The sequence below is a fragment of the Aristolochia californica genome, unplaced genomic scaffold (assembly GCF_029961685.1).
Source record: "Aristolochia californica isolate CCGP_79_NKW_82.1479 unplaced genomic scaffold, dmAriCali1.0.hap1 SCAF_5, whole genome shotgun sequence".
NCBI classification, from domain to species: Eukaryota; Viridiplantae; Streptophyta; class Magnoliopsida; order Piperales; family Aristolochiaceae; genus Aristolochia; species Aristolochia californica.
The window spans coordinates 43,710,142-43,737,677 of record NW_027182214.1 but is presented as its reverse complement, the minus strand read 5'-3'; the positions used below and the strand labels follow the sequence as shown (position 1 = coordinate 43,737,677).

Below are 27,536 nucleotides of genomic sequence, written 5' to 3'. Positions count from 1 at the left end.
ATGTGTGACATTATGAGGTCAAATTTGGTTAAATGTTATTTAATTAGGTCAAAGAAAAAAAATGAATTTATATCTAGGTTTCATGTTATATTTATTTAAATTATTATAGTGAACATAGAAATTAATAATTAAATTACAGATTGAGTGACTGGAGAGGTTGATTGAGAGATAAATGTAAAAAAAAAAAAAGATGGATTTGACAATAATTTTTTAATACATATCATATAATAAAAAAATTAAAAATTTAAATTTTCTATAATTGGTATACAAGGGAAAAGGGAAAATTATTATATATAATATTTTATTTTGATTTAAATCCTCATAAGTGAAAAAGGTACTTTTTGTAAGTTTAAAACATCATATAAAATAAATATTAATTATCTCAGGATGGATTTATAAAAATCACCAAACCAGGGAGGTGATTCTAAACTGTCTGCGCATTGAATACGGAATACGGAATTCGGATGAGAACGACACGATTAAATGTAGCAATGCGGGAAGCGTCGCGTCCCACTTCACGGTTCTGTAAGATTTCTCGACTTCTATTGCTTCACGAATACTGGTATTCGTCAATCTCCTTCTAGCTGAGGTTTGTTTTTTTTTGTATAAAAAATCAAATCTCCCTGTTAACCAGACTGAACTGGAGGAAAAACCAATATCAAGGGCGGCTCAACAGTTGCTTTTGTACCACGTGCCAGACGAGGTTGAACACGAAGCAACGTCCACTCAGCAAATTTGTCCCTACATTCAGTCTCCCATCCTTTCCTGCTCTTATTTCATGTACTGATGGCTTTCTGGGTCGGTTGTAGATGGTGGTCGGTTCTCATATCTTCTGCTAGTCTTCTGCTACAGTTACACCTACAGTTACCCTACAGACGCTTCAAGAAAAGCTAAAGAGTAAAGGAGGAGGCTTGCAGGCATCTGTCTCGAAATTGAAAAAAAGGTATGTACGTCCGGTTCTTTGCTTATTTCGCGAGAGGTTGGCCGATGGGATGATGGGATTTTCCTTTTCTGAGTTTATGTTTTTCCTTTGCTGAAGTAGTGTGTGCTTGATTAACTAAAGATACTACACACCACTTTTATACGTTATTCAGTGCTGTTCATTTCCAATTCCTTAGTATCTCAGCCTTCTAAATGATTCTTTTATTATGTGTGTGTCGATAGATGTATTAGTGGTAGTTCTTTTTGCACATCGCGCGGTCCTTTTTCGTTCACTATTGCATCGTCGTCTCTGGGTTTTTCTTCCTACGCTCTCACGTTGGTATTAGGTCCTATATAGAAACTTGTTCCTGTATCTTCCTAATTTTTTAATGTTAATGGAGTTTTTCACAAGTTTGGCATCTGAGCTGTTCAGTTCACTTCGTCTTCCTGAATTTCGTTGTATATTACTCAGTTAACGAGTTTTTAAACCCAGGAACCCATTATCAATGTGTTCTCTTTTTGCTGGTTGCTGCTTGTTGCCATGTTTGTCATTAAGCTGATTATGTTACCATGTAACCAATATTCTTCTATCTCTCTCTTCCGTGGACATAAGAATCCCCTGTATTAGCACTATTATTTATTGCTTTGCTTTTCCATAAGGCGAGTTCTTTACTTATTTCCTGATAGCCGTTTCATCAATCTTTTGTCTTTAATACAATAATGTAAAGATTTGTTGATATAGATTTGGTGTCTGAAAATGAGGTGTTGAGGTGTCATCTTTGCGACATATTGATCTAAGAGTTTCTCTCTCATGTCGTAATGTTGAGTAAGAGACACGTTCCTGTATTTATTTATTATCGACCGCATTTATCTCATTAACTTGAGTGCATTTTTTCGTTGGCTAGATTGACATTCTGCAATTTTACTCTTTCTTCAACAATTATTTGTCAGTCTAGGTTCAAACACACGACTGATTGTCCCCTCTGATAGCACTGAAAAGCAGAAATGGCGATTGATATGGCTTTCTTTAGCTCATTATTGCTATTTTTTGCTTTACATGTGGTTTTTCATGTGAGGCTTTCTGCTCGGCAGGTGTTTATTGAGTCTGTTTTTTATTTCATTTCTTATATACGGGTCCCCTGCTAGAGTTCTGCCTTTTTGGAAATTTTCTAGCCAAGCTGTTCTTGGTTTTTGAATTGAGGTCTTAGTCTATATGCGTTCGTAACTTGCTATTCTTCTGCTTACTGATATGAGTTGCTCGACTTGGTAATGGAAAACTACTGTTGTTATTTGTGCCTTCTCAGTGATTACAGTTGACTCCGTCTTGGGTATTGGAACTGTGATTCAGTAGGTATGTGTCACCTTCACCAAATGGGGCTGAGTTTCGTATTGGTTTTCTGTTGCTTTCTTCCACTGGAAGTTGTTGGTCAAGATCAAAATACTAGTCATCAGTCCAGACCGAGCGTGGTGACTGTAGGAGCTCTTTTCACTTTGGAATCCGTAATTGGGAGAGCTGCAAAAACAGCAATTCAAGTTGCAGTAGAAGATGTTAATGCCGATTCAAGTGTGCTTAATGGGACAAGATTCGATGTTGTTCTAGGAGACACAAACTGCAGTGGTTTTTTAGGAACTATTGGAGGTATGAGAAGAAGTCATGTTTTTACTTTTCTTTTGAATCTTTTGAATCTTTCACTTGTCTGGCCAAGTATATGGCAGAAGTAATAGGGTTGTAGGCCCAAAAGGCAAGAAAAACAAATGTGGTTTGGATAAATGAGATATCTTGGTTTTCTTTGTTGGCAGGCGTGTTAGTCTTGCTTCAATTAACATGGTTTATTTTCAGTTTTTAAGCTATAATTGGTGCAGTTATCTCGGATCTACTCTGTACGACAGTCAATTGTTCTTAGTATACAACTGCTCCAAACATTTTTGTTCATTCTGATGCAATTTTGTTTACAGAGTCTTGGGTTCTTCTTATGCAGTTTTTCAGTTCCAGTTACCCAAAAGTACACCGTGGTTGGATTCTTGAAAATTCAACCATGTTTACCTGTGAATGGATTTTCTCTGTCAATCTTTGCTGGAGTCTCTTTATTTCATTCTCAAAAGTTTGACAAAGGTCCTCCTTGTGTAGCTTTGCAGCTGATAGAGAAAGAAGTGGTCGCTGTAATTGGACCCCAGTCATCTGGTATAGCTCATGTGATCTCTCATGTCGTGAATGAGCTCCGAATCCCACTTGTATCTTTTGCAGCAACTGATCCTACTCTTTCTGCCTTGCAATACCCCTTTATTGTCCGCACGACCCAAAGCGACTATTTTCAGATGCAAGCAGTTGCTGATTTTGTTGGCTATAATGGGTGGAGAGAGATAATTGCCATTTTTGTGGATGATGATTATGGCAGAAGTGGGATTTCCGTCTTAGGTGATGTCCTTGCCAAGAAAAGGACAAAGATAGCATATAAAGCTGCATTACCAGTGTCGACAACTTTAAGTACATTAAATGATTTATTGGTGGCAGTCAATCTGATGGAATCTCGGGTTTATGTTGTTCATGTAAATCCAGACTCGGGTCTTAATGTTTTTTCTGTTGCAAAGACTCTTGGGATGATGGAAAAAGGTTATACTTGGATCGCTACTGATTGGCTCACTACGATCTTAGATTCAATTGACCCTGCACCTGCTGAAACTATGAATTCTGTGCAGGGAGTGGTTTCCTTTCAACACCATACACCTGATACTGATAGGAAAAAGCAATTTATATCTAGGTGGAGTGATTTAGCAAATATCAGCTCGGGCTTGAATTCATATGGGCTCTATGCTTATGATTCTGTTTGGTTAGTTGCTCTTGCTATCAATAATTTTTTGACGGAAGGTGGACTAATCTCTTTTTCAAATGATTCATCGTTGCATGACAGAAATGGCAGTAAACTTCACTTAGCTGCACTTCGTGACTTTGTGGGAGGCCAAGCTTTACTTGGGAAGTTGTTGGTAACAAACTTTACAGGCCTGACAGGAGAAATTCGTTTTAATTCAGAAAAGAACTTGATCAATCCAGCATATGATGTAATTAACATTGTTGGAACTGGGTCCCAAAGGGTTGGCTTTTGGTCTAACTACTCAGGTCTCTCGGTCACTGCTCCAGAGATATTATATCAAAAACCAGAAAATACTTCAAGCAGTAATCAAAAGCTTAATAGTGTGATTTGGCCAGGTGATACTACAACAAAACCACGGGGTTGGGTGTTTCCTAACAATGGGAAGCCTTTGAGAATTGGAGTACCTAACCGAGTCAGTTATAAGAGTTTTGTTGCTAAAGCACAAGGACCAGAGGTAGCTAAGGGATTTTGTATTGATGTGTTTGATGCTGCAGTGAGGTTGCTGCCTTATGCTGTACCACATCAATTTATCTTATTTGGAAATGGTATAGATAATCCCAAGTATGATGACCTCGTAAATATGGTAGCCGAAAATGTGAGTGGATCTTCTTTATTGGGAGTTTCTTTATTGACTGTGACTTTAGTATTCTGATAATTTGTTTTCTTTTTTCAGAAATTTGATGCTGTTGTTGGTGATATAACCATCGTTACTAATAGAACAAGAATAGTGGATTTCACACAGCCTTACATTGAATCAGGCCTTGTTGTAGTTGCTCCCGTGAAACAGACACACTCAGGTGCTTGGACTTTCCTAATGCCATTCACAATAGAGATGTGGTTGGTCACAGGTGCTTCCTTTCTCTTTGTTGGAGCAGTTGTCTGGATTCTTGAGCACAGAGTAAATACAGACTTTCGTGGACCCCCAAGCCAACAGCTTGTGACTATGCTCTGGTTAGTATAAGCTTAAACATTTCTTGATAGGAACAAGTGATATCCTAATTATAAAGTACATGCTTATACTGAGGAAGTAGTTGGTTGACCTTTGCTCTTTATCTCTTCCTATTGAATCCTTATCTTTCCTTTCTAATTAGAAGTTCTATTTATATTACTTATATATCATATTTATTGGCAAGATCACTTGTAATATCTAAATACCTACAGCCAAGATACCTATAAATGAAGCTTCCTAAGGACCTAAGTTGGCTATGACTGAGCATTCATTCAAATTCACAGAGGCAAAGAATGACATTCTCTATATGATCATGTAAATGTAATTATATAGTCTTTGTTGGCAAAGTTTTAGTTATCATTGATATTTCATACATTAAATCTTTTAGAGAACCCCAAATTTTTTGAATTCTACAAAACCTTTTGTTGCATTTTGTAGTTGCATGCTTGTAAATAGTATCTCAAATACTTTATCAAAATAAAAAAAAATAAAAAAATAGTACCTCAAATTCATTCTGGCTTGTTTTTGGCTACTTATTATATAAAAAGTAGGACTCTAGAAATTGGTTTGTGTGATTTATTTCAACCAGCCTGCAGCTGGATGGAATTTGGAACATGATGGAATTTTTATGGAAAAGTATAGATTAAATCTCAGATCTTTGACTGTGCAAAGTTCTTGAATATATGACAATATTTGTATCGGTATCTTCTAAACAGTTCACTATGTAACCAAACCCTGATCTAGGGTTTCTACTGGTAATGATTGACATTAACTGACAAAAGGAGATAAGAGAGTACAAGGTTTTTTTTTTTGGGAAATATGTTCTCATAAATGGACCAAAAGATTTAAAACAATGACAAACAACCCCATGATGAGAACCTGTTCCTCCATGCCAACCTGTTGCTTTACGTCGGACTAAAAGAATTGTTTTTCCCCTTGATAAAGTTGCATATCCCTCTGTATTAAGCTCTTTGTTCTCAAATATTTCAAGAGCATCCAAATATGTAATCTAAACTTGATCCATATGCATGTATTTTTTGGGAGACCCTTTACTTGTAGTGGCTGCAGAGCACTGCTTTGAGAAGCTCGTTGGCTGATAAGAGTGCATGAACTTTTGGTTCACTGCATCAGCCTGCCCATTGGTACCCTCAGATATCATGACTAATCACTCCCTTTGGTCCCTCATTGTGCTTCCCTTCCTAAAGACCTGTGACCTGTCCTGTGAACATCCAAACTGATATTTTATATTGATCTGATCAGGCCTGGACACCACAAATCTGTTCACTTTGGACACATTCTTTACCTTTAAGCTTGAACTGACCAAGAGATTCTTTTCCATCTAGAAGCAGTAACTTTTCTGAAGTCTTACGATAAATTGTTGAAACAATTAACTTAAACTCAGTTTTTTTTTTTCTGGTAGCTACTGGTTCCTAGATATTAGCGAGCTACTAAGTAACACTGGAAATATCCACTGTTGCATCCTAGCATTTTTCATAAACTTGCAGTAAAATACGTTTTGATCCATGGGCAATTCCACATGAGGGATTCAAGGGCGTAGTAGTCATGCCATGTACTTTTAGCCGATTGTTTAACAAGAAGTATCTTATTGTGTATTTCTTTGCTTTCTTTCTTTAAGCTAATCATCGCTTACTCGTCAGTTGGTAACCTTAGAAGTTCTTTCAGTTGTCATATCATCATGCTCTGTGGCATCTAACCTCGCTCATGAAAAGTGGCCAAGTATAAAAAAACTTTATCTCTAATTTCTTTTTCTAATAGTATATTATCATGAAAAGTAGCTCAAAGAGCTGAATTGGAAGCAGTTGATGTGAATTTGAAGGGTCCTTCAGGTTAAATGTAGCTTCAAACCTCTGTCAGTCATTACTAAATGAATCTGAGTCTTGTCTAAGTATATGAAACCATGTTCTATATGACTCTTCTTCATAATTCATTGCTCAAATTTCAAAGAAACTGATAGTGTTCATCACTATTTCAAAAAAAAAAAAAAAAAAAAGAAAAGAAACTGATAGTGTTTTATTTGAGAGCCTAACACTTTCCAATTGCATACGATTTTTTGTTTTGCTTTGGTTAAAACTTAAAAATTTTCTAGTTATATTTTTATTCAACGATTTGCAATGATCACATTTGAGACTTTGTAACTGGATCCTCTTCAAACAATTGTGCAGGTTCAGTTTCTCAACTATGTTTTTTGCACACAGTAAGTATGCTCATCGTAGCTGCATTATTAGTTATTTCCTTTTCTTTCCTTACCTTTGCCGGTCAATAATTTTATTACTTTTATCTACGACAAGTTTTTATGCATATTTTTTCTCAAAATTTGATATCTAATCCATCTAGTTGATCTGTAAATAGGAGAAAACACCACAAGCACCCTTGGGCGATCGATCCTAATCATCTGGCTCTTTGTCGTGTTGATCATCAACTCTAGCTACACAGCCAGTTTAACATCGATTCTCACAGTCCAGCAGCTTTCTTCTCGTATTGAAGGCATTGATAGTTTAATCTCAAGTAATGAACCGATTGGGATTCAAACTGGGTCATTTGCTAGGAACTATCTCATTCAAGAGTTGAACATTGCAGAATCCAGGATTAAATTCATAGAGCATCCTGATCAGTATGCTGAAGTCCTTCAACTTGGGCCCAAGAGGGGTGGAGTGGCTGCTATTGTGGATGAACTTCCGTATGTTGAACTCTTTTTGACTGCCAGCAAATGCAAGTTCAAGATCGTTGGTCAGGAGTTCACAAAAAGTGGATGGGGATTTGTAAGTATTCTTCTGATTTCGTAACTGAAAAGCTCATGAATTCTTTGTTTGAAAGATTATTTATCTCCCACATTTAAACCATAATCTTGCACTGTTATATACTTTAGTTCCCAGTTTTTGCTTCTCCACAATTCCCTTCTGTTGGATATCTTATTCTGTAAGCACAACCTTCAAAATGGTAGGAGTATTTGTCTGCTTGTAGTGTGTACCTTGTTGGATAAATATGAGATGAGTAAAGCTGTTCACTATAATTTTTCTTAGTATTTTTCCTCTGTAGTAACATTTAACCGTTCTTCGCCATGTTTTTTCTAATTTTTCATTTCGAAGCAAATTAATGATGTGAATTCTATTAAAAGACTTGTTGCTTCACACCATGGGGGTCACTCTCTTGGACGGCCCAAACATATAAGTGGCATGTACTTCCCTCCAGCTGTTCTGCTTGCAAGATAAGAGCATCATCATGCATTCCTATCACCATTTACATAAAATGTTTATATGACTGTGGAGATGACACGGATCAGAAGCTGTTTTTCACCTAAGCAAACTTTTCCTTCATCTGGGTTTGAAACATTTCTTACCACTTACCAATTGATACTAATTTAGTATGTAACTTTTTTGCAGGCCTTCCAGAGGGACTCTCCTCTTGCGCTGGACTTGTCAACAAGCATCCTCACCCTCTCAGAAAATGGTGATCTTCAAAGGATAAATGATAAATGGTTTTCTCGGGGTGGTTGTTCTTCTGCCCAAGTGGATCAAATTGACACTAACCGACTGAAACTCGAGAGTTTCTGGGGTCTCTTCCTCGTATGTGGGGTTGCATTTTGCATCGCACTCATTGTGTTTTTTGTAAGAGTTATTTGTCAATTCAGCAAGTACAGTCCTCACGACATTGAGCGAGAAGACAACATCCAGGGCAGGGACAGCAGCCGCTCGTCGAGATCAACCAGCCTCAAGAAATTATTCGAGTTTGTTGATAGGAAAGAATCTGAAGTGAAGAACATGAACAGGAGCAAATCGGATGATAAGAGGATTAAGTAGTGAAGCCTCAGTACGAGAGCCAAGCCCATCTTCTGGTTTGGAAGAGTCTTTAATGACAGTTTTGAAAGGAGTCCAGAGAATGAAAACCAAAGTGAAACGTCTTCGGGACTGGTATGGGCATCTTCCCGAGTAACCATGATTTTGTCAATATCGCAGAAAGGTGGAAAGAAATTATAAATTGGGGGCTGCGTGCTGTATAACGAGTAGAAGTTGTGCAAGGGAAATTTTCAATAAGAATGACTTTTATTTGCAAATAAAAGAAAATAAAGGGATCAACCACGGTGGAATTTACTGAGTTATAAGTTGAGCTTTTATCATTTGAACCAAAAGTTGATTCACAAACGCGCCACAAGATGTTAAATTTCCTGGCCTGGATCCAACAAATCCCAACGACCGCTAGTAACTACTATTGAATGTCGAGTACAGAATCTGCACAGCAGCACAGGCTCAGTTATGGCCATTCAGCTTGGTTTAAAGAGCCATAAATCCACTGTCTGCTTGCAGAAATCGAAATAGATGGTTATTGCAGTACCATGATGTTCATGATGGAGACCATGGATAGAAGTCAAAATCTAAACTCTAGAAGAACAAAATCCCAATTCACAATCTCGATAATGATTCATGGTTTATCTTTACCATACCCACCATTCAGTTTAATCGGACTTGTAAAAATGGAGGAAGCAACGCAAACTAAGAAATTTTCCGGGAAGGGTGAGAAAGAGATGTAGAGCAGAGTGTGGAAGGGAGGGGGCAGTATTCTTTTTCCCCCATGTCACCTGGGAACGATGAAGGCTCTGAGAGAATTCTTCATCACGACAGTGAAGGCAAAGGTCTCGGTAGGATCCGGTGGAGCTCCGGGCACGGGAAGCCATTTGAATGCCTGGACCATTCGGGCAAGTAGCAAGTATATGTGCAGCGTGCCCAGTGACCATGCCGGGCAAATACGCCGTCCGGCGCCAAAGGGCATCATCCTCAGGGCCTTGGTGCCCGTCACATCGACGTCTTTCCCTTCACCTTCCAGGAATCTCTCCGGACGGAATTCGGCTGGGTCCGGCCATACGCTGGGGTCCTCCGTCACCCACGCGGTGTAGAACTCCACGTTGGCGTCGGCGGGGATGGTATAACCTCCTAGCTCCGTGTCTTTGGTGGCGGCGTGCGAGAGCACGAAATGACTCGGAGGGTGGCGCCGGAATGTCTCCTTCACCAATGCGTGGAGGTAAGTCATCCCCTCCACACCGCTCTCTGTGATATTCCCGTCTTTTCCGACGTGGCTGACGATCTCTTGGTAAAGCTTCTCTTGCATGTGTTGGTTGAGGACCAAGTGCAATAGCGCCCACTCTGCGGCGGTGGCACTGGTGTCAGTCCCGGCGTTCATCACTTCCGAGCATAAGGTGACGAGCTCTTCCTCGCTGAGGTGTCCCCGTCCCGCGGGGTTCAGCTCGAACAAGGAATCGATGTATGCGGCTCCGATCGGGCTAACCATCCCGTCGCTCCCGTCGCTCTCCCCCCCCCTCTCCACAAACGCCCTTCTGCTTCTTACGAGAGGGACGAGGCAGGACATCTGCCTCTTCCTCAGCTTCTTCGCCTCACGTAGCTGCCGCCGGAAGAGAGGCAACAGCACCGGCATGAAGTCGGGCAGCTTTAAAGTGGTCATCATCATCACGTCCTTGAGGGTTGACTCGATCTCCTGGATTCTCTCTTCGCAGATCTTGGCGCCGAAGCATATGCACACAAGGATACTACATATAGTGAGCCTGCAGTTGCTCATCACCTCGACTGATCCCTGCTCCTGGCACTCTTCACTTAGCCTGTTCAAGTGGTTGGCCATTGCCCATTTTCTTATCCAACTGCACTGCCGGATCCTCACGGGGTTTATAAGCTCAGTGACGAAGTTTCTCCGCAGAGTTCTCCAGAAGGGACCATACTCGGCGGAGTTGATGGTGCACTTGCCGACGCTGAACAAGAGACGGATGGAGGAGTCAGGCGGGCGGCTGGCGAAGATGGGACCCTTCTGGACTAGGGCTTCGTGGATGAGCTCAGAACTGGTGATGACGATCAAAGTCCGCTGCCCCATCTGCATGGTGAAGATAGGTCCATACTTTGTTCGTAAGTCTCTCACAACGTACATGAAGGGTCGACGTTGGAGGATGACCTGGATAAGGTTGCCGAAGATGGGCCACCCCGGTGGCCCAGGTGGGAGGTTTTTCCTCCCGCCACCGGTAATGGACCAGTAACGCCACCAGAGAGCGGCGAGGATGAGAGAGAAGACGAGGATGACGAGGTCTGAGAGCTGCATTGACCGAGAGAGAAGGGAAGGCCGATCACTGATACCGTCAAGTGCCGAATGGTATCAGGGGAATTATAAAAACGCAGCAAGACAAAGAACCCCTATTGAATGCTGCGCACCGCCCACCCGCCAATGGCTCGATTTCAATGCTTCCTCGTAACGATACTGTAATTACGATATTATCCAATTTTTTAAAAATAATAACATAAATAACCAATATTTCAACTTAATAACACAAATACCCAAAGTTTGACCGATCCACGTATAAGCTTTGACCGCCTAAAAGGTACCACGTCATAATGCCAAAGTCACCCGCTACCAAATTAATATTCAATGACGTGGTCCATAATTGTCCTTGTTAACAATGACTTGTCAGTTGACATGGCCTAAGACTTATTGTGTATTAATATGGCATTATGACATGGTACCACGTCAAAAAAATTGACGAAGACGACGTCCTCACAAATAGGCAGCAAGATTCTCAGATGTTTCTGTAATGGGTCACCCTATAATAATCTCTTTCACCGCCCGAGATCTCCGTCGTCGCCGTCAACGGTTCTGGACGGATAAACGTTGTTATTACTTCTTTTCCAAAAAATCGGAAACACATCGAGCTTTTACTACCACCATTACATCCCCCAACAATCATGTTTTGTTCCTACTTCAGATTTTCAGGAATCTTGTACAGTCTCAAGCTCGGCGGCCGGCGATGTTCACAACTTGAATTTACTCGACTGCCGTCTACTTTCAACCAGTCTCAAGAATCGACTACAACCCAAGTTTGAAATCAAATCCAGAATTCAGTAGTTCCGCCTTGGGTATTTACACTTGGAGCTGCACGATTTAAGCTCACAAACTTTGGAAGGAATCGAAAACTCTGTCAAGCAGAATTATAATTGAACCTGTCTGTAAATTCTGAAACCCATATCAAAGCGAAGGTTCCATAGACTCAGAAAAATCTAGGGGCAGCCAATCATAGAATCAGTGAGGAGTAGGATCAGGATGTGATGTAGAAAACGACGAAGAGAGAGACTTTTCCCACTTGGAGCTCCAGAAGAGAAGATACAGACTACATTCATTCGACTTTTCTTCAATAGCTTTAAAACAAAGGTCAAGTGGACAAACCTTTTAAAAAAAAAAAAGAAAAACACTTGGCCATTTCCATTGCCGGGATTTGAACCCGGGTCGCCTGGGTGAAAGCCAGGTATCCTAACCGGACTAGACGACAATGGATTTGTGAATTCTGGCCACGTGCTAAGTCCTACCTTATTCTGAATTTGATTGCAAAAATAAAAAAAGAGATTTGGATCTTGGTTACAGAAGCCGACTGAATCATTCAATTATTTTGAATGGTTCACCAATAAAATTAGGACTAGTTTTCATTTTAAAATTTTTCTATTAAAACAGATCATAGCAGAAAAGAAATTTGTTTCCCGGCTACCTCTGTGACCTTGTCCTGGAACAGAAGAGAAGTAACGTCTGAAGATCAATGAGGACTGTGTAGTGTTCTGGTGTAATTGCATTCAAAAATGGATATCGGATGGGATCAGAAGGGAACTCACCTCCACTCCACCCACTTACAGTGGGAAATATTGATGGATTTTCCTTCAAAAACCCATTTGGGTCAGATAGGAGAGAGAATTAGACAAAAACTTATCCAACTCAGGTTTATATATTGCAATATTACCTTTTATTTTACTTTCAATGGTAAATATAAAGAGATCAAATAAAAACTAAATAGCGAGAGCTTAAGGCCGGGTTACAAATACAATCTTGTCATAAGCTTTTATGGGAACAAGTAGAGTGGGTTGTTCCTACACTGCAAGATTCAAGATCTATATAAATCTACCAAATTCTTAGAGCACTTCTAATAGAATAAGCTTCAGTTTCTTGAACTGTTATGATATTTTTAGTTACTAATACTAAATATCATGGCTAAATCAGACAAATGCAACTTCTACATAGAAGACAATGGAGAATACTGGATGAGCAAAAGAATTGAGTCTCAATCTGGTAGTGGGAAATTCATAGCAGATATGAAAATCTGTTTCAAGGCGTTTTTCACTCCATCATCAACAAATGCAAATTCAACTGCATCTGCTGCTAGCTTCGCCATTTCTGCCTTGTCAAGTCCTTCACAACAGAAGACCAACCTCATTATTGATGTAGCAAATGCAATGACATTCTTGAAAATTTTAAACTACCGTATAAAAAAATCAAAGAAAAAGGGAAAATGAAAAAAAAAATGAAGAAGAAGAGAGGAGTCTAATAACAAATAATTTACAGAATTCCTCATTTTGTGTCTTTAGAAAACAGGAGAAAATACTTGCCAAATGTTGAAGCAGCAAGGTTGTACTCGTGAGAAAGACTGGTACAGAAAACTCCTGTGTCATCCGTGCACAGGACTATTGGATGCTTCGTCTTGTAAAGGTCCACTGCATGAGAAATATATTTGATTGATGACAGAAGAGAAACATTTCACAGTTCGGTATGAGAGTAACATGAAATAAATGTTTGATAAGCACATGAGAGAGCTTTACTAAAAGAAATGCTGCAACTACTTGAATGCTTGAAAGGGAGCAAAGAGGTTTACCAAAATGGTGATCATTTATGAAAGGAACACAACCAGTCCGCACGTTGGATGTCAAGCAAATCTCAACCTGCAGCAGTGGCAATTCAGTTGAATAGAGCTACAGAATCAACATGCCTATGTAAACGAAAAGCCAAGAAAATATATGACCGGGATGCTGTACGACTTCAACGTCCTCCATTCCTCATCTCCCAAGCAGATAGCATGACCTATCCTCTGGGGGTGAAAATCCAGCATAACTTGAACTTCCTTTGGATTGTGCACCTACATGTACTAAGTTACAAAAGTGAACAGGTCAAAGAACAAAGTTAAAAATGAGCACAGGCGCAAATTAACTGCAATTTGCGGGCCATTGGAAGAGGTACACACCTCGCCACAGTGAAGAGTTACAGAAAGACCTTGCTCTTTTGCAAATGTCAATGCTGGCAAGAAAGTCGACCTACATTACACAAATGGGATAAACAGTCTTATTAGGTTGTAGTACATAGTTCTTTTTGAATTTAAAAAAATGCCATCTATACCATTTGCCCACAACTGGATTTCCAGAAAGGTCAATACCAACAACCCCCATATTCTTCATTTCAAGAGCTAGCAGAACCTGTATGGTACAAAGTAAATTTGAACCATGTCTTTAAAGTTGTAAACTAAGTCCTGGAAACATCTCTGTATGATCTGATTGAGCAGACAGACTTGCATATTGTAATCCTCCTACTTACTGTCTCCATTGCAGCTTCAGTTGTCTCACGACGATCAATGCTAAGAAGGAGGCGAACATAGATTTTCCTTCTTTTATCTTTGCATAGACAATTCATAGATGGAGACTCTATTGAAATTTTTGTATTCTCATCAAAAGGAACAAAAGAACAATCAACTGAATCAACAGCCCTTAAGCCCTTAATCACTGCTTCCATATATGAGCGTTTGGTCATCCCAATAGCTTCATTCTTCTGTCAAACAAAATAACATTTTTCTCACTCCTTCAACCAGTAATAAGTATCCGAATAATATAATAATCAGAAGCATACCTTTGGAGTTGTTCGTAGCTCCAAATAAACAACGTTCTCCAATGCAAAATCTTCAACCACCTGCATTGAGAACAACTATTATGGTTTTTCTGTAAAAGAATAATATTTGGAATGAATTCTTTTGAACTAATCAGCTATGTTTAAACTGCAAAACTGTACATTCATCATACTTCCTTTGTGATTCTTGTGACAGTTGCATGGTCAGTTGTAAGAATGTGAATCAAATCAAATAGCTTGAAGGTCTCAACCAAAGAACGATCATCTGTATAAGAAGATAGAATCCATCTGAATCTAACAAAAGTTCTCTCATGAGACAGCTATAAAAGTGCAATTTAGATATCCAACTAGACTCTTCGCTGTATACTGAACCTAAAATTGTTTTTCACAAGGAGGGTTGGTGACTATGTAGTTCTCTATCTAGCTTGCATAAACATTGTTATGAACAGGGCACAAGAGATGGTTTACATACCTTTCAGGATGATATGCTCCACAACAGCAAAATCTATGACATTGTTTTCGCCCAATACTTTTGCAAGTTCTCTGCAAAAAGAATATTAGGAAGAGAAGGTTCTTTTTTTCTGAATGATCTAATGTCAGACGAACGTGGCAGAGAAACCGATAAAGATTCATAAGTTCAGGGAAAATATTCAGATAAAACTAAAAAAAAATCAATTAGTCGTGAAAAAATATTACAACATAAAATCCATAAATGACCCGTGAAAGAAGCAGAAAGCTAACAGTATAAGTGGCAGTAACAATATTAGTCGTGGAGCGACGAGAAAGAGCTTAACAAATGGTGCAACATCCCGCCAGAAGCACATCGAGAAAATAAGAAAGTACATATATATATATATGTATCATTGGGCTGATAAATGTCGTATTATTGCATTAAAGCACACCGCGGCACCACCGACTGAAATCCTCAATCACCTGAAATATCCACACAATAGTAAAACAAAAAAAAAGGCGTCCTAAATAACCAAACCCCGCGGCTTTAACAAGAAAAATTAAAAAATTTCATACTTCCAAACAGAAGGTCACGATAAACACAGAGAGAAAATCAACGAATACTTCACAGTTTAAAATAAGTAAAAAAAAAAAAAAACAAGAAAACAGAATAAAGCAAATAAATCCTAAAATTAGAGAAGCCCGCGCTGGTGCAGCGTAATTCGGACGATTTATCAAGCTCAAATAGCTCAAAGGAAAAGCAGGAAACTAACCTAATGAACTTACAGTAATGTGGAATTCCTGATGGAGCCATTGAGGTGAGCATGGAGTTCGATCTTTGGTAGGGAAAGGCACCATTCCATAGCAACTTTCTGATCGTCTTCCATTCTCTCTCTCTCTCTCTGTCCGAGCGCCCCTGCTCCTTTTTTCAGACCCGCCTGACCGGTTGCTTTGACTTATAAAAAAATTCACATCCCCAAGTGAAATTGCTCTCTTGGCCCTACGTTTCTTATTATTTACCATGAAACCCTCGACGATGGTGGCAACTTAACGGCCGCTACATATTTAACGGATGGTAGGATTACCAAATTATGGGAGTTTATTTTAATTTTTATAAAAATTCTTTTATTTATTTATTTATTTTATTTATTTTTTTAATCATCGTAAGAAAGACAGAAGAACTAGTCAGGGTGTTTATATCTTATACTTAGATTAGTGTTTTTAGAACCAAATTGGCCGTTAAACCCTACCTGACTGGTAGAACCGAATAGAGATGTTGTTTATTTGGTTAGACTGGCAGTTGATCGACTGGTTCTTGTGGCTTTGCGCAGAAACTGGTTCTCTTCAACTTAAAACCCGAAAGGACTCTGGTTTCAACTTCTGTACTCGCGAAAAATGAAACAGATATTGGGTGGGGGAAAGGTAAACAGTGGAGGAAGAAAAAAAAAGCAAATCCATCCGATGAATCATTTCTACTTCTTCTTTCCTGCTTTTCCCTCCTTCCTTCTAACTACTTCGTCGGCATATTTGACTCCTTTCCCTTTATATGGTTCAGGTGGCCTCCACTTCCTTACAGAAGCCGCAAATTCGCCAATAGCAGACTTGTCATAACCGCTAACAGCAATTCTTGTATTCTCTTCCACCTTCACTTGTAAGCCATCTGGGATTGCCATCCTAACTGGGTGTGAAAAGCCAAGGTTCAGTACTAATTTTCTGCGCTCCAGTATGGCTCGATACCCGACTCCAACCAATTGGAGTCTCTTTTTAAAACCTTTTGACACACCCACCACCATATTATCCGTAAGAGTCCTGCAACAGAGTCAAAAGATACAAAAAACATCTATTAGCCGTCAAATGATGGGAGATCAGTTATGACAATCTTTTGAACCTGTGAGGACAACACCATAAATCAAGCTTTATAATTGCAAGGAAAAACAGAGGGTCTTAAACACAAAAACAAAACAAAAAACAAAAAAGAAGGAAAGCAGGAATCATTCATTCAACATAGTTATGCGCCTTCTTCATTGTTGGGGAAGCCATTTTTCTAAAAATGATGAGTATTCATTGTGGTATACCTACCACAACTTTATCTAGTATCTAATACTACTATTTTTTTTAAAAGTTGGACACCAGATAAATTGCCCAGATTGTAAACATTTATGCAAGACAAACTAAATGAAAGCAACTGACTGAAGAAGATGGAATGGTGACTGTCACAAAAAATGCACTAAAGTATCTCTTGTGGATGATGTGGATGAAGACGACGCAGACTGCACATGTTCCAATCGGATTGTCAATTCTTGAAGACCCAGTGAAATCAATAGAAATAACATAGATAGGAATTCACTGATATACCCACAAGATATGCTAAGATCACATTTTTACCTTAGTATTTCAGTCTTGAATATTATTTCCTCTTCCATTTTGCTTTTGATCACCAATAAATGTTTATAATTGTCATATATCTGGAATCTCTAAATCAGAAAGATCCAACCCAGTTCCCTTTAAAGAAAATGAGATTAATTCATCTGCAAGAATGTCTAAATATCATCATACACACAAGCCCTACCTGTATAGACGAATTGCATTCATATACAACTGTAAGCATTCAGAATGAGAACAAAAACTCTCCAGTCTCCACCACATCATTTGTCTATAATTGAAAGAATTTAGAATGAAAACAAAGACTCTCCACCGCATCAGCCACCAGTTTCCGAACAGGGCATTTGAAAAAGGGATGACTAAAAGTTCACCTGAATAGTCCATGCATTTGGTTGGCTTTTCTAGTATCCATCGCCTTGGATACCTTAAGTAGTCCTGAATCCAATCTCTCAAGCTTCACCTCACGTGGATAGGTTCTTGAAAGCTCACCAAGGGGGCCATTCACTTTCAAATCCTGCCCTTCCAATGTGATGGTAACATTTGATGGCACTTCAATCGGATGCTTCCCGATCCTAGATTCCTTGCACTCAATAACTTTCTTAATAAAATTAATCCGAGTAGCAGGAGCACTAATAACACATATCCTGCCTCTTTCTTCCAGGAAAACAGACTTTAATCGGCTGGAAGATCAGAAAACAGTCAGTTCAAGTTTTTCATGCTAAAAATGATTAATTATTGAAATAAAAAATTCATATTCTCATATTGCACTTTAAAAGTAATTAAAGACATGAACACAAACCCACGAAAATTTCAATTTGAACAGCTCCTTTAATCTACTGAATAAATCAATAGGAGAAAAATAACAAGAAATAAAAAATGAGGTAATAGAGTAACCAGTTATTTAGTTTCAGAACTCACTAAAACATCAAAAACATGCGGCAAGCCCTGGAATGAATAAAAAATTCCAAAACATGCAAATGAAGAAGAAAAACGACTTTACTTCGATAAAAACAACCTCATCATTCCACTCAATTCGGTAAAAAAAAAAAAAAACGCTTAGAAGATAAGGATGTCAATCCAGAGCACCCACTTCAGAATACCAAAATTTCCTACGCAAGTGAAAACAGTAAGTAGGCATCCAGTCGAAACGCTTATAATTCTAAGAAAGATATAAGCATTGAAGCGACTGAAAACACAAACAAATACTTTACACTCTTTCCTATCGTCCAGTAAAGGATCTACTAGTAGAGCCATAGATGTCGAGTTCCTTACATTTCTCGTTAGACGGCGGAAAAGCAAAGAGTAATTTCCCAACGCTTTGCTTCAGAAAACAGATTCTTACTAAAGATTATTATGATTCTTTGGTTTCTTATGTCATAGTCTGCAGTTCATTTTCCTACCCAGACAACACTGAGGAATCAAATTTCCAGTTTCTCGAAAAGCAATCCAAAAAGTGAAAAGTGGGAATTTGAAATGGCTTACCATGAATGTGGAGAAGAGGTGAGTGATGCCATGGCTCTGACTCCTCACCTAGCCCGGTGAACGTTCCGCTCTTCTTTTTCCCGGCTTCTGAAAGGATTATCCACTGTCTACACCGATGAAAGTACCCAATTGTACCCCTCACCGGCCGACTCAATTACGGATGACCCAACCCGGGAATTTGAGCCGTAAAATACCACCTGGTTTTGAAAAAACTTACCACGTCTATATAGAAGAAAACTGGGTTGAGGAAAAAGATAAAGGGTCGGGTCGGGATTGGTTTCCTATTCTGGGGTAAAGATTTGGGGTCGAGTTTGGGGCGGGGTTGGGTTTTTAGGTGAAAACGTGATTGAAGGAAAAAGGAGTGAGGTTCATTTTCAAACCTTAGGTTAGGTTTAGGGGTCAGGGTTCAAGGTTAGAGTTGGGTAGAATAGGTTTAGTTTTCTAACCCTGGGTTTGGATGAGAGGTCTAACCCAATCTAACCCCTGTCAGTGCTCACATGCATGGTCTGCGTTCAGTGGCAATTCGGTGATATCTTTGAATAAGAAAGATCGTAGAGACAGCTTCGGAATCGAGCTCGTGAGGGACCCAGAGAGACTGATACGCTACTACGATTCGGCGAGTGGATTGGAGAAGGCGCTTCCAATCTTTTTCATTTTTCTGTACATCGGACCAGGCGGAAATGTAGGATAACAACCATTAATTAAGACGGAGGTTTGAAACCGCAGCGGTCCGTTTACTGCTTCTTGCTTCTTCTGAAGCTTCCGGAACCAGGCGATGCTTCTTCTTCAGTGCCCATCTTTTGCAGTCTTTCAGCCGCCTCCTACCCTCAGTCGGTATTCCCCGCATTTTAAGTTCTCATTCGTCTGCAATGTGTCTCTCTCCGATTCTCTCCATTACTGCAACTCTCGTACTTTATAGTTTGAAACGATTAGGGATCGGAGCTTGAGGGGTTTACTTTTGAATTGATCCTTGGATCCTTGTTCCTGACTAATGTACAAAACTCTACTTTTGTTTTAACGGGTGTTTTGGATCCTCGAGTCAAAATCAAGCATCATGTGATTGAGACGTTGTGGTAACTTCAAAGCTAAATGATGGGTAGGGCAGATGGCTTCTTTTTATTTACTGATATTGTCAAGAAGCAAACTATTTTCGATGCAGATCATGATCAAATTCTGTATGAGTTAGGGACTTGAGCAGCAAGGTTCTTTCTGATTATAACTTAGAGCATATAGTACACATACGTTATTTAAATAAGGAATAGTAATTATAGTTTCCCTCGGCCTGAATGCCAAGTACCTGATGTGTTTTATAATTGTGGATTTCCTCCCGGTACTGTTGAATTTCATTGATTATAGATGGAGTCCCCATATTAGCCAAAGTTCATGAAGTCAAATTGTCAGTCAGATGATCAACTTGATGTTAGAAGTGTTAAGTTGTGGAACCTCATTAATGCCCGACGTTGAGTTGTTTGCGGTTTGGGAATTTAACTCTTGTAATGTGGTTGCCCTAATTTTTTCTTTATAATTGAGGGGCCCTATTAGGGTTTTAATCATCTTAATCTGATGAGCATCTTGAGTTGCAGCCCGAGAGGTTAGAGAGAAACACTAGTAAGTGTACGATGTCTCTTGTAAATTATTTCATCTTCATAGTGGATTATTGCAGCGGCGGAAAATAGGACATAGTCTCACCTTGAGGCGAACCTGTATAAATTTTGTTGTGTTTGTCCGTGCTTGTTTTTCATTTCTTTCTTCACATTTATTATTATTGCTCTCGTTAGTTTGGAATTAAGGCGTTTAATTCCTAACAAGTGGTATCAGAGTTTGGTTATTGCTTTTGGGATGACCAAAGTCGTAAGGTTATCAGGAGCAAGGATGTGATCTTCAATAAAAGTTTCATGTATAAAGACAGGTTGAGAACAGAGTCTGAGAGCACACAAGTAATGAAGCCAAGAAGTTTGAAGTTATTCAATTGAGAGATCTTCCAGCTATTGAGATGGAGAATATTGCTCAGAAAGACCAAGAGAACATACCCCCAGAAGTAAATCAGAACATTTTTGTGACTGAATTCAGGAGATCTGCCAGAACTAGCAAACCACCACAAAGGTACTCTCCTGCACTTAAATTATATTTTGTTGACTGATAAAGGTGAATCAGAGAGTTATGAGGAAGTTGTGCAAGTTGATGAATCAACCAAGTGGGAGTTGGCCATGCGGGATGAGATGGATTCATTATTATCCAATCAAACATGGCAGTTGACTGAGCTCCCAAAAAGAAAGAAGACCTTGCAGAATAAGTAGGTGTATCAAATAAAAGACGAACATGATGGCACAAGCGATAGAAGGCAAGACTGGTGGTAAAGGGTTTTCAACAAAAAGAAGGCATTGACTACACTGAAATTTTCTCTCCAATAGTCAAATTCACTACTATTAGAACAATGCTTGGACTAGTGGCAAATAAAGACTTGCACTTAAAGCAGTTGGATGTAAAGACAGTCTTTCTTCATGGTGATTTGGAGGAAGAAATTTACATGATGCAGCCACAGGGTTTTAAAGCACATAAAAAGGAGAAAATGGTATGCAATCTTCTAAAGAGATTGTATGGTCTTAAACAAGCTCCAAGACAGTGGTATAAGAAGTTTGACACTTTTATGAGTAGTAATGGTTTCTTGAGGTGTCAGGCAGATCATTGCTGTTATGTGAAAAAACGTGATAACTCCTACATCATTCTACTATTATATGTTGATGACATGTTGATAGCATAAACTTGAAAATAAGAAATAGAAAATTTGAAAAGGGAGTTGTCGAAAAAGTTTTCAATGAAGGATTTGGGTGGTGCAAAACAAATCCTTGGGATGAGGATTACTAGAGATACTGATGTCTTGAAACCGTGATAAAAAAAAAAAAATGTGAAGAAGGTGCTGAGCAGATTCAACATGAATGATACAAACCAGTGAGTACTCTTTTGGCTAGTCACTTTAGGCTATCTAAGGAGCAATCACCTTCTACAGAGCAGGAGTGAGCTAACATGGGCAATGTACCTTATGCTTCTACTATTTGCAATCTCATGTATGCCATGGTTTGTACTAGACTAGACATAGCTCATGCAGTGGGAGTTGCTAGCAGATATATTAGTAATCCGGGTAAATAACATTGGGAAGCAGTGAAGTGGATTTTTAAGTATTTGAGAAGCACTTCAGACTCAGCCTTATGTTTCAGAAAGTCAGACTTGGGATTACTGGGTTATGTAGATGCTGACATGGCTGGAGACATTGATGGTAGAAAGAGTACCACTGGATATAATATATACACATTGGGTAGTACAACAGTTAGTTGAGTCTCTAAGTTGTAAAAGATAGTTGTTTTTTCCACCACTGAGACAGAATACGTTGCCGTGACTAAAGCCAGCAAATAGATGGTATAACTGCAGTCTTTCTGGAAAGAATTAGGTCTCAAACAAGGGAAGAATGTGTTGTATTGTGACAATCAAAGTGCTATTCATTTAGTAAAGAATCTTGTTTATCATGCCAGAACAAAGCACATACAGGTGCGTTATCTTTTCATCAGATCGGCTCTAGAGGATGGAGTCTTAGCGCTTGAGAAGATTGAAGGAAGTTAGAATCTGGCAAATATGTTGTCAAAGACTGTTACAATCAAGAAACTGAAGTTGTGTTCAGCTTCAATTGGACTTCTCTCTGAGGATTGAGAAGTTGTTGTTGTTGCAAAGGAGATATTGATGATGAATTAGTCTCCAAGTGGGAGATTGTTAAGTTGTGGAGCCTAATTAACGCCCTACACTAAGGTGGTCGCGATTTGGGAATTTTAACTCTTGTAATGTGGTTGTCCTAATTTTCTCTTTATAATTGAGGGTCGTTGCTATTAGGGTTTTAATCATCTTAATCTGAGGATCATCTCATGTTGCAGTCTGAGAGGTTAGAGAGAAACACCTATAGGTGTGCGATTTCTTTTGTAAACTATTTCATCTTCATAATAGATTATTGCAACGACGAAAGATAGGATGTGGTCTCACCTTGAGGCGAACCTGTATAAATCTTGTTGTGGTTTTTCCCTTCTTCTGCGTTTATCATTTAATTCCTAACAAGAGGACATGCTGAGGTCACAAATGAAAGATTGATTCTGCCAATAATTTATAACTGTATTCTTTTTCAAAAAAAAAAAAACAAACTTTTTCAAAAAAAAAAAAACAAACTTTTTCAAAAAAATAATTTATAACTGCATTGCAGTGACTTGAAGGGAAAGCAGTTGATTAGAGTTCGTCCTAATTTCTAAAGTGTATTGAAGGTTAAAACGATTGGCTTCGGTCATGGAAGTGGATGATGATGTGGAGTTCTTCTATCAGTATGTCTAATCATACATACTGAAGGACAATTCTTTTGCTTTTCATAGTCAAAGAGAGAAACCCCAAGTGTGTTGTTTAAGAATTCATAGGCAATGTAGCTCATGTCAGGAGCTGTTGACAGTTTGTACTTTGGACGCAATTCTGATTTGCTCTATATGTTGGTATGCTCCCGAACCTACTGCTGTATTATGAGTGTTCTGTTTGGGTCCCTTCAGGTGGACGAATAGATGAGCCAGGAACTAGTTGTCGAGAGAGGATACTTTTTTATGGCATTCTTTGTTTTGTGGAGGTCATTGATAATTACATTTGACTCAAAACTACATATAATATAAGCATGTCCTGCCAACGATAGTTCCTCAGTTATATTTAACGCTAACTGTTAGCCTCCTAGTTATAACCAGATCTATACATTATATCTTTTGTTGTTTGCTGGTGGATGCATTTATACATTTCGGTTGTATAACCTCTCTTTGACATTTGTAATTGATATATATAATCTATCTTCTTTAGGAGGACAAATGCTGCGCTAGTGAGCAGGAAGGCAAAATGCTCATTGGAGGAGGCAACAACAAACAGGAAATCTGTTTTTGGGCATATTTTTTGTGGAGTTGCTGCTTCATTTGTATTTTTTTCTCAGCCAAACCTGGTGGGCAAATTGACACTTTCTCCTGAGCTCTGATCATTCTAAACTCTCTTATCCTGTTCACACTGGTGTTGATAACATACTGTTGAACATAGTACGTGCTAAAGCAAAAGAAAACTAATTACAGATGATGTGATGAGAAAATTGCCAGACATAGATACAGAATCTTCATGGCAGAAGTTATTTAAACTTAGTCTGAAACAGATTTTCTTGCAGGAATCAGAAGATAGGGAGATCATGACGAGCAATTAGACTGTATAGCTGAACCTTCTCATTTCTTCTGCCAGGTTGTTGCAGCTGAACCATCCCACCAGAATAACTTATGCCAACTAGCAGCTGCTTCTGATAATGATGTGGTTCTTGAACTTACGAAAACAACAGATAACAACAGTGGAAAGCAGCTGATGATGATGAGAGGTATGACTGCCAAGGATTTTGATCCAGTCAGATATTCAGGAAGATGGTTTGAAGTGGCCTCACTAAAGCGTGGATTTGCTGGTCAAGGACAAGAAGATTGCCACTGTACTCAGGTAAAGGATTTTCAGAGAACATATATATTCGAAATGAATGATATGACAACTTCCAATAAGTAGCATTGATTTTAGCTTGCTGTACTTCACATGAGGGGCATGATCTAGGCTGTTAGGATCACAATTAGAAGATCAGGTCACCTTTTATACGTTTAACAACTTAGCCTTATTTTCCACTTGACGTGTGTAGCAGTTTAAATTAAAGTTTACAGTTTCACTGCAAAATCATTATTTTTTCCTACTGGTCAGATCTTCGCACCATAGTTTCTATAGTTGCACTTTTAATGTGAGGTGTCTGTTGTTTTACGCCACTCCATTATTAGGCTACTCTAGTATAAATTATCCTTGTTTTGAACTGATGTTTGCTAGCTATATGCTTAAGCTGCTTACATAAATTTGGGTACTTTTAATGGCAGGGAGTCTATACATTTAATGCGGAAGGACCCTCTCTCCTGGTTGACACATTCTGTGTTCATGGTGGACCGAATGGGTACATAACAGGTATCAGGGGAAAAGTCCAATGCCTTTCCGAGGAGGATATAGAGAAGAATGTGTCTGATTTAGAGAGGCAAGAAATGATAAAACAAAAGTGCTACCTCAAATTTCCGACATTACCATTTATTCCAAAGGAACCCTATGACGTGATTGCAACTGATTACAATAATTTTTCTCTTGTTTCTGGTGCAAAAGACAGAAGCTTCATCCAGGTGAGTAATGCATACAATGATTTTGATCGACCATTCAACATACTTGGCACTTACGTGTTTACTCATGTTGAGAACACATAACAGTATCCATGACTCCGATTTGTTGTGCAGATTTATTCCAGAACTCCTAATCCAGGACGGGAGTTCATCGATAAGTACAAATCATACTTGGCAACTTTTGGCTATGACCCCAGTAAGATCAAAGATACTCCACAGGACTGTGAAGTGATGTCCTCTAATCAGCTGGCTCTGATGATGTCCATGCCGGGAATGCAAGAGGCCCTCACAAATCAATTTCCAAACATAGAACTGAAGGCACCTGTTGAGTTCAACCCCTTCACTAGCATATTTGACACGCTGAAAAAACTGCTTGAGCTCTATTTCAAATAATTATGAGCTTAGTTCAACTGCATTGCATGTTGTAGCTGAAGATGTGAATAAAAGGTAAAGCTTCTGTTGAATTGTTTTCAAGCTATGTGCAGTCTATTCCTTTCAATCCCACATTCCCCCTGTGATATACTACGTTGTTGAACAGAATCGTTTCCAGTGGAGACTACTGCAGGAACGAGTATTTGTTTTTGTTTATCAATTTAGAGAAATAGTAGCTTTGAGGTGAGGGGAGAAGAGACGGAGAAAGAAAAATCTGGCAAATCCTGTGAAAGAGTCAGAGTGTGTGATTCAAGAGATTGGTGACAACTGACAATCATCAAGCTCCAGAAATGTCAAAGAGGCAGCTTAATCTCAGTTGGTTTTTTAAGCCCACCAAAATCCCAGAAGCTGGGAAACTAACAAGCCACAAGACTGGCTATTGAGCAAATCAACTCCACATTCCTGACACAGAATATAGAAGAAACATGAATGTAAACTACATCTCGTTAGTGATTCTAGTAATCAGTTCGAAACAATTGCAAGACTGGTATATACAGAGTATATCCGGATGAAATCTCTCAACATATATCTAAAGATCAACACTGATGAATAAGAAAGGATACGTTTACAGAGCCAAAAACAGTGAAAAAACAAAAACAAAAAAGGCAAAGCGCCTTGAACTCATGATTTCTGAACCGAGAAGCCCAAGATGAATTCCTGGATCTCGTCGCTGACAGCTCTATCAAGGGCAGTTCTTCCATCTGCGTCTTTCACATCGTAGTTTGCCCCAGCTCTGATAAGCTCCTCGATCTTCGGTTTATCACCCTCGGAGGCAGCCAACATTAGCAAGATATCTACTGGGTGAATGTTCTGGCTTAGAAGAGCTTCCATCTTATCGTATGTACCCTCAACAGCAAGCATACCCATGTAGTTGAAGTACTGCAAAATGAGAATGTCAGGAATCTAAATTCAACAGATACTGATCCAGAAGAGAACTTGGACTCCTCCATATGCAATTAGTTTCTTCAGAAGTAACAGAGAAGATAAGACCAATAATGCAATGCATAAAAAAATTGTCGTCGATATTATTTCTCTGTACAAGAAAAATAATCCAATCTACCGACGAACAGAGTATTTCATGATCTAATTTCCGTTTCCAGATAAGATCTCGTTGTTCTTCAATGTATGTCTTCTCTCAAAAAGCATGAACAATCTGTACAAAGTACCAAACGACTCAAAGCAAGTCCCAACGAAGCTTTCCTGTTTTTTTTTTCTTTGAGATTCAACACATCCAGATAAATAAGAATTTCCTCCAAACCCAGAACAACGGTGCTACTTATTCTCTTATTTCACATGTAATAGGGACGAGAAACCAATGTCAGTAACTTTACCTGCTCCACATCGTCACGGTCAAAGTCGTCTCGATTTTGGCTACCATAGATTCCAGCACCTTCAGCATCTACACCATTTTTCCCGAAGCGGAACCAGGCTTTAGCTTTGAAACCACAATCTGGCACGACCTTTTGTCCAATTCTGCAAGCTCTAAACCAGCCCAGAGTCTTTCTTTTCCCTAAAAAAGAAGATCGTATACACCACGAAGAAGACGACGATGACGATGCAACTACATGAAAAGTACACGGAATTGACGCCATTGATTTCTATCACTGAAGCAAGAAACAGAGAGAGAGAGGTGTGCTTCCGTTTCTGTTCGCTGCTTATCTTAATAGCCTGGAAATCTGAATAGAGACGTCAGAGAGAGCCAAAAACCGGAGCCCGAGGGGCACGTGATTCTCAGCTCCACAAATTGGTTGCTCCATTTAGTCTTTCTAATCGTTATGGATATTAATGCAAATGGCATGGGGATGTAGCTCAAATGGTAGAGCGCTCGCTTTGCATGCGAGAGGCACAGGGTTCGATCCCCTGCATCTCCATCTCTTATTTTAATTACATTACACGCGTGTTTTGCCACGTGATCGGTTTTTTCAGGTGGGCATCGAAAATGGCCACTGCGGGAGGATTGAACCAATCTTTTTCCGCCTCGTGGACTATGACAACCTAAACGGAGGCCACGTGTCGCTTTTGAGCCGCCACACTCGTGCTGGCAAAGGATGGCAGACTGGCTGGGACTCGCACGAGATTTCTGCGTTCACGGCGTCTACT

General features: G+C 39.2%; 6 protein-coding genes and 2 non-coding genes across 14 annotated transcripts; 3 read left to right on the top strand and 5 right to left on the bottom strand.

The window, feature by feature from the left end:
* The first annotated feature begins 653 nt into the window (after nucleotides 1-653).
* Nucleotides 654-8,844, top strand: LOC137965547 (glutamate receptor 3.5-like). 4 transcript variants are annotated; one of them, XM_068811814.1, is made up of 9 exons: nucleotides 654-703; nucleotides 810-943; nucleotides 2,226-2,560; nucleotides 3,050-4,386; nucleotides 4,465-4,742; nucleotides 6,924-6,955; nucleotides 7,111-7,266; nucleotides 7,339-7,520; nucleotides 8,142-8,844. In XM_068811814.1, the coding sequence occupies exons 3-9, from the start codon at nucleotides 2,275-2,277 to the stop codon at nucleotides 8,556-8,558; spliced, it is 2,688 nt and encodes an 895-aa protein (XP_068667915.1). In that variant the 5' UTR covers nucleotides 654-703; nucleotides 810-943; nucleotides 2,226-2,274; the 3' UTR covers nucleotides 8,559-8,844. The 4 variants fall into 4 exon arrangements, with proteins under 4 accessions (XP_068667915.1, XP_068667914.1, XP_068667912.1 ...); XM_068811813.1 differs by having other exon boundaries at nucleotides 2,270-2,560; nucleotides 7,111-7,520; XM_068811811.1 differs by having other exon boundaries at nucleotides 7,111-7,520.
* A 287-nt stretch (nucleotides 8,845-9,131) lies between these two features.
* On the bottom strand, nucleotides 9,132-10,895 carry LOC137965548 (cytochrome P450 77A3-like). The gene has a single exon (XM_068811815.1). It carries the CDS (start codon nucleotides 10,852-10,854, stop codon nucleotides 9,331-9,333), a length of 1,524 nt encoding a protein of 507 aa, XP_068667916.1. The 5' UTR covers nucleotides 10,855-10,895; the 3' UTR covers nucleotides 9,132-9,330.
* A 1,109-nt stretch (nucleotides 10,896-12,004) lies between these two features.
* On the bottom strand, nucleotides 12,005-12,078 carry TRNAE-UUC (transfer RNA glutamic acid (anticodon UUC)). Its single transcript has one exon. It is a non-coding gene; the product is annotated as a tRNA-Glu (tRNA).
* A 603-nt stretch (nucleotides 12,079-12,681) lies between these two features.
* On the bottom strand, nucleotides 12,682-15,824 carry LOC137965947 (N6-mAMP deaminase). Of its 3 annotated transcripts, none has more exons than XM_068812353.1 (11): nucleotides 15,694-15,824; nucleotides 14,930-15,000; nucleotides 14,631-14,722; nucleotides 14,461-14,520; nucleotides 14,152-14,382; nucleotides 13,957-14,033; nucleotides 13,805-13,874; nucleotides 13,586-13,699; nucleotides 13,439-13,505; nucleotides 13,176-13,280; nucleotides 12,682-12,978 (listed from the first exon to the last, which is right to left on the bottom strand). In XM_068812353.1, exons 1-11 carry the CDS (start codon nucleotides 15,792-15,794, stop codon nucleotides 12,851-12,853), a joined length of 1,116 nt encoding a protein of 371 aa, XP_068668454.1. In that variant the 5' UTR covers nucleotides 15,795-15,824; the 3' UTR covers nucleotides 12,682-12,850. The 3 variants fall into 3 exon arrangements, with proteins under 3 accessions (XP_068668454.1, XP_068668455.1, XP_068668456.1); XM_068812354.1 differs by having other exon boundaries at nucleotides 14,152-14,379; XM_068812355.1 differs by having other exon boundaries at nucleotides 15,681-15,757.
* Nucleotides 15,825-16,063: 239 nt separating this feature from the next.
* On the bottom strand, nucleotides 16,064-18,846 carry LOC137966531 (large ribosomal subunit protein uL6c-like). The gene is made up of 3 exons (XM_068813186.1): nucleotides 18,772-18,846; nucleotides 17,661-17,969; nucleotides 16,064-16,716 (listed from the first exon to the last, which is right to left on the bottom strand). The coding sequence occupies exons 1-3, from the start codon at nucleotides 18,801-18,803 to the stop codon at nucleotides 16,380-16,382; spliced, it is 678 nt and encodes a 225-aa protein (XP_068669287.1). The 5' UTR covers nucleotides 18,804-18,846; the 3' UTR covers nucleotides 16,064-16,379.
* A 563-nt stretch (nucleotides 18,847-19,409) lies between these two features.
* On the top strand, nucleotides 19,410-25,901 carry LOC137966559 (chloroplastic lipocalin). 2 transcript variants are annotated; one of them, XR_011116215.1, is made up of 6 exons: nucleotides 19,410-19,605; nucleotides 23,638-23,773; nucleotides 24,058-24,300; nucleotides 24,717-25,007; nucleotides 25,119-25,451; nucleotides 25,543-25,901. XR_011116215.1 is itself a non-coding variant. In XM_068813226.1 (5 exons), exons 1-5 carry the CDS (start codon nucleotides 19,547-19,549, stop codon nucleotides 25,395-25,397), a joined length of 1,008 nt encoding a protein of 335 aa, XP_068669327.1. In that variant the 5' UTR covers nucleotides 19,410-19,546; the 3' UTR covers nucleotides 25,398-25,528. The 2 variants fall into 2 exon arrangements, 1 of the variants encoding a protein (XP_068669327.1); XM_068813226.1 differs by lacking the exon at nucleotides 25,543-25,901 and having other exon boundaries at nucleotides 25,119-25,528.
* On the bottom strand, nucleotides 25,863-27,091 carry LOC137966560 (protein LHCP TRANSLOCATION DEFECT). The gene is made up of 2 exons (XM_068813227.1): nucleotides 26,768-27,091; nucleotides 25,863-26,315 (listed from the first exon to the last, which is right to left on the bottom strand). Exons 1-2 carry the CDS (start codon nucleotides 27,026-27,028, stop codon nucleotides 26,058-26,060), a joined length of 519 nt encoding a protein of 172 aa, XP_068669328.1. The 5' UTR covers nucleotides 27,029-27,091; the 3' UTR covers nucleotides 25,863-26,057.
* A 143-nt stretch (nucleotides 27,092-27,234) lies between these two features.
* On the top strand, nucleotides 27,235-27,307 carry TRNAA-UGC (transfer RNA alanine (anticodon UGC)). Its single transcript has one exon. It is a non-coding gene; the product is annotated as a tRNA-Ala (tRNA).
* The last annotated feature ends 229 nt before the right edge of the window (nucleotides 27,308-27,536 follow it).

Bases quoted from the DNA above. Each gene is read 5' to 3' on its own strand.
- LOC137965548 (XM_068811815.1), bottom strand. From the start codon at position 10,854: ATGCAGCTCTCAGACCTCGTCATCCTCGTCTTCTCTCTCATCCTCGCC.
- LOC137966559 (XM_068813226.1), top strand. From the start codon at position 19,547: ATGCTTCTTCTTCAGTGCCCATCTTTTGCAGTCTTTCAGCCGCCTCCT. The intron at 24,301-24,716 runs GTAAAGGATTTT...TTTTAATGGCAG, and splicing joins AAGATTGCCACTGTACTCAG to GGAGTCTATACATTTAATGC. The intron at 25,008-25,118 runs GTGAGTAATGCA...TTTGTTGTGCAG, and splicing joins AAGACAGAAGCTTCATCCAG to ATTTATTCCAGAACTCCTAA.
- LOC137966531 (XM_068813186.1), bottom strand. From the start codon at position 18,803: ATGGCATCACTCACCTCTTCTCCACATTCATG. The intron at 17,970-18,771 runs GTAAGCCATTTC...CTGATCTTCCAG, and splicing joins ACCTCTTCTCCACATTCATG to CCGATTAAAGTCTGTTTTCC. The intron at 16,717-17,660 runs GTGAACTTTTAG...ACTCTGTTGCAG, and splicing joins CAAATGCATGGACTATTCAG to GACTCTTACGGATAATATGG.
- LOC137965547 (XM_068811813.1), top strand. From the start codon at position 2,275: ATGTGTCACCTTCACCAAATGGGGCTGAGTTTCGTATTGGTTTTCTGT. The intron at 4,387-4,464 runs GTGAGTGGATCT...TTCTTTTTTCAG, and splicing joins TAAATATGGTAGCCGAAAAT to AAATTTGATGCTGTTGTTGG. The intron at 4,743-6,923 runs GTTAGTATAAGC...ACAATTGTGCAG, and splicing joins CAGCTTGTGACTATGCTCTG to GTTCAGTTTCTCAACTATGT.
- LOC137966560 (XM_068813227.1), bottom strand. From the start codon at position 27,028: ATGGCGTCAATTCCGTGTACTTTTCATGTAGTTGCATCGTCATCGTCG. The intron at 26,316-26,767 runs GTAAAGTTACTG...CTCATTTTGCAG, and splicing joins ACCGTGACGATGTGGAGCAG to TACTTCAACTACATGGGTAT.
- LOC137965947 (XM_068812353.1), bottom strand. From the start codon at position 15,794: ATGGAAGACGATCAGAAAGTTGCTATGGAATGGTGCCTTTCCCTACCA. The intron at 13,875-13,956 runs GTATAGATGGCA...TGTGTAATGTAG, and splicing joins AATCCAGTTGTGGGCAAATG to GTCGACTTTCTTGCCAGCAT. The intron at 13,281-13,438 runs GTAAACCTCTTT...TTTCTCATGCAG, and splicing joins CATAAATGATCACCATTTTG to TGGACCTTTACAAGACGAAG.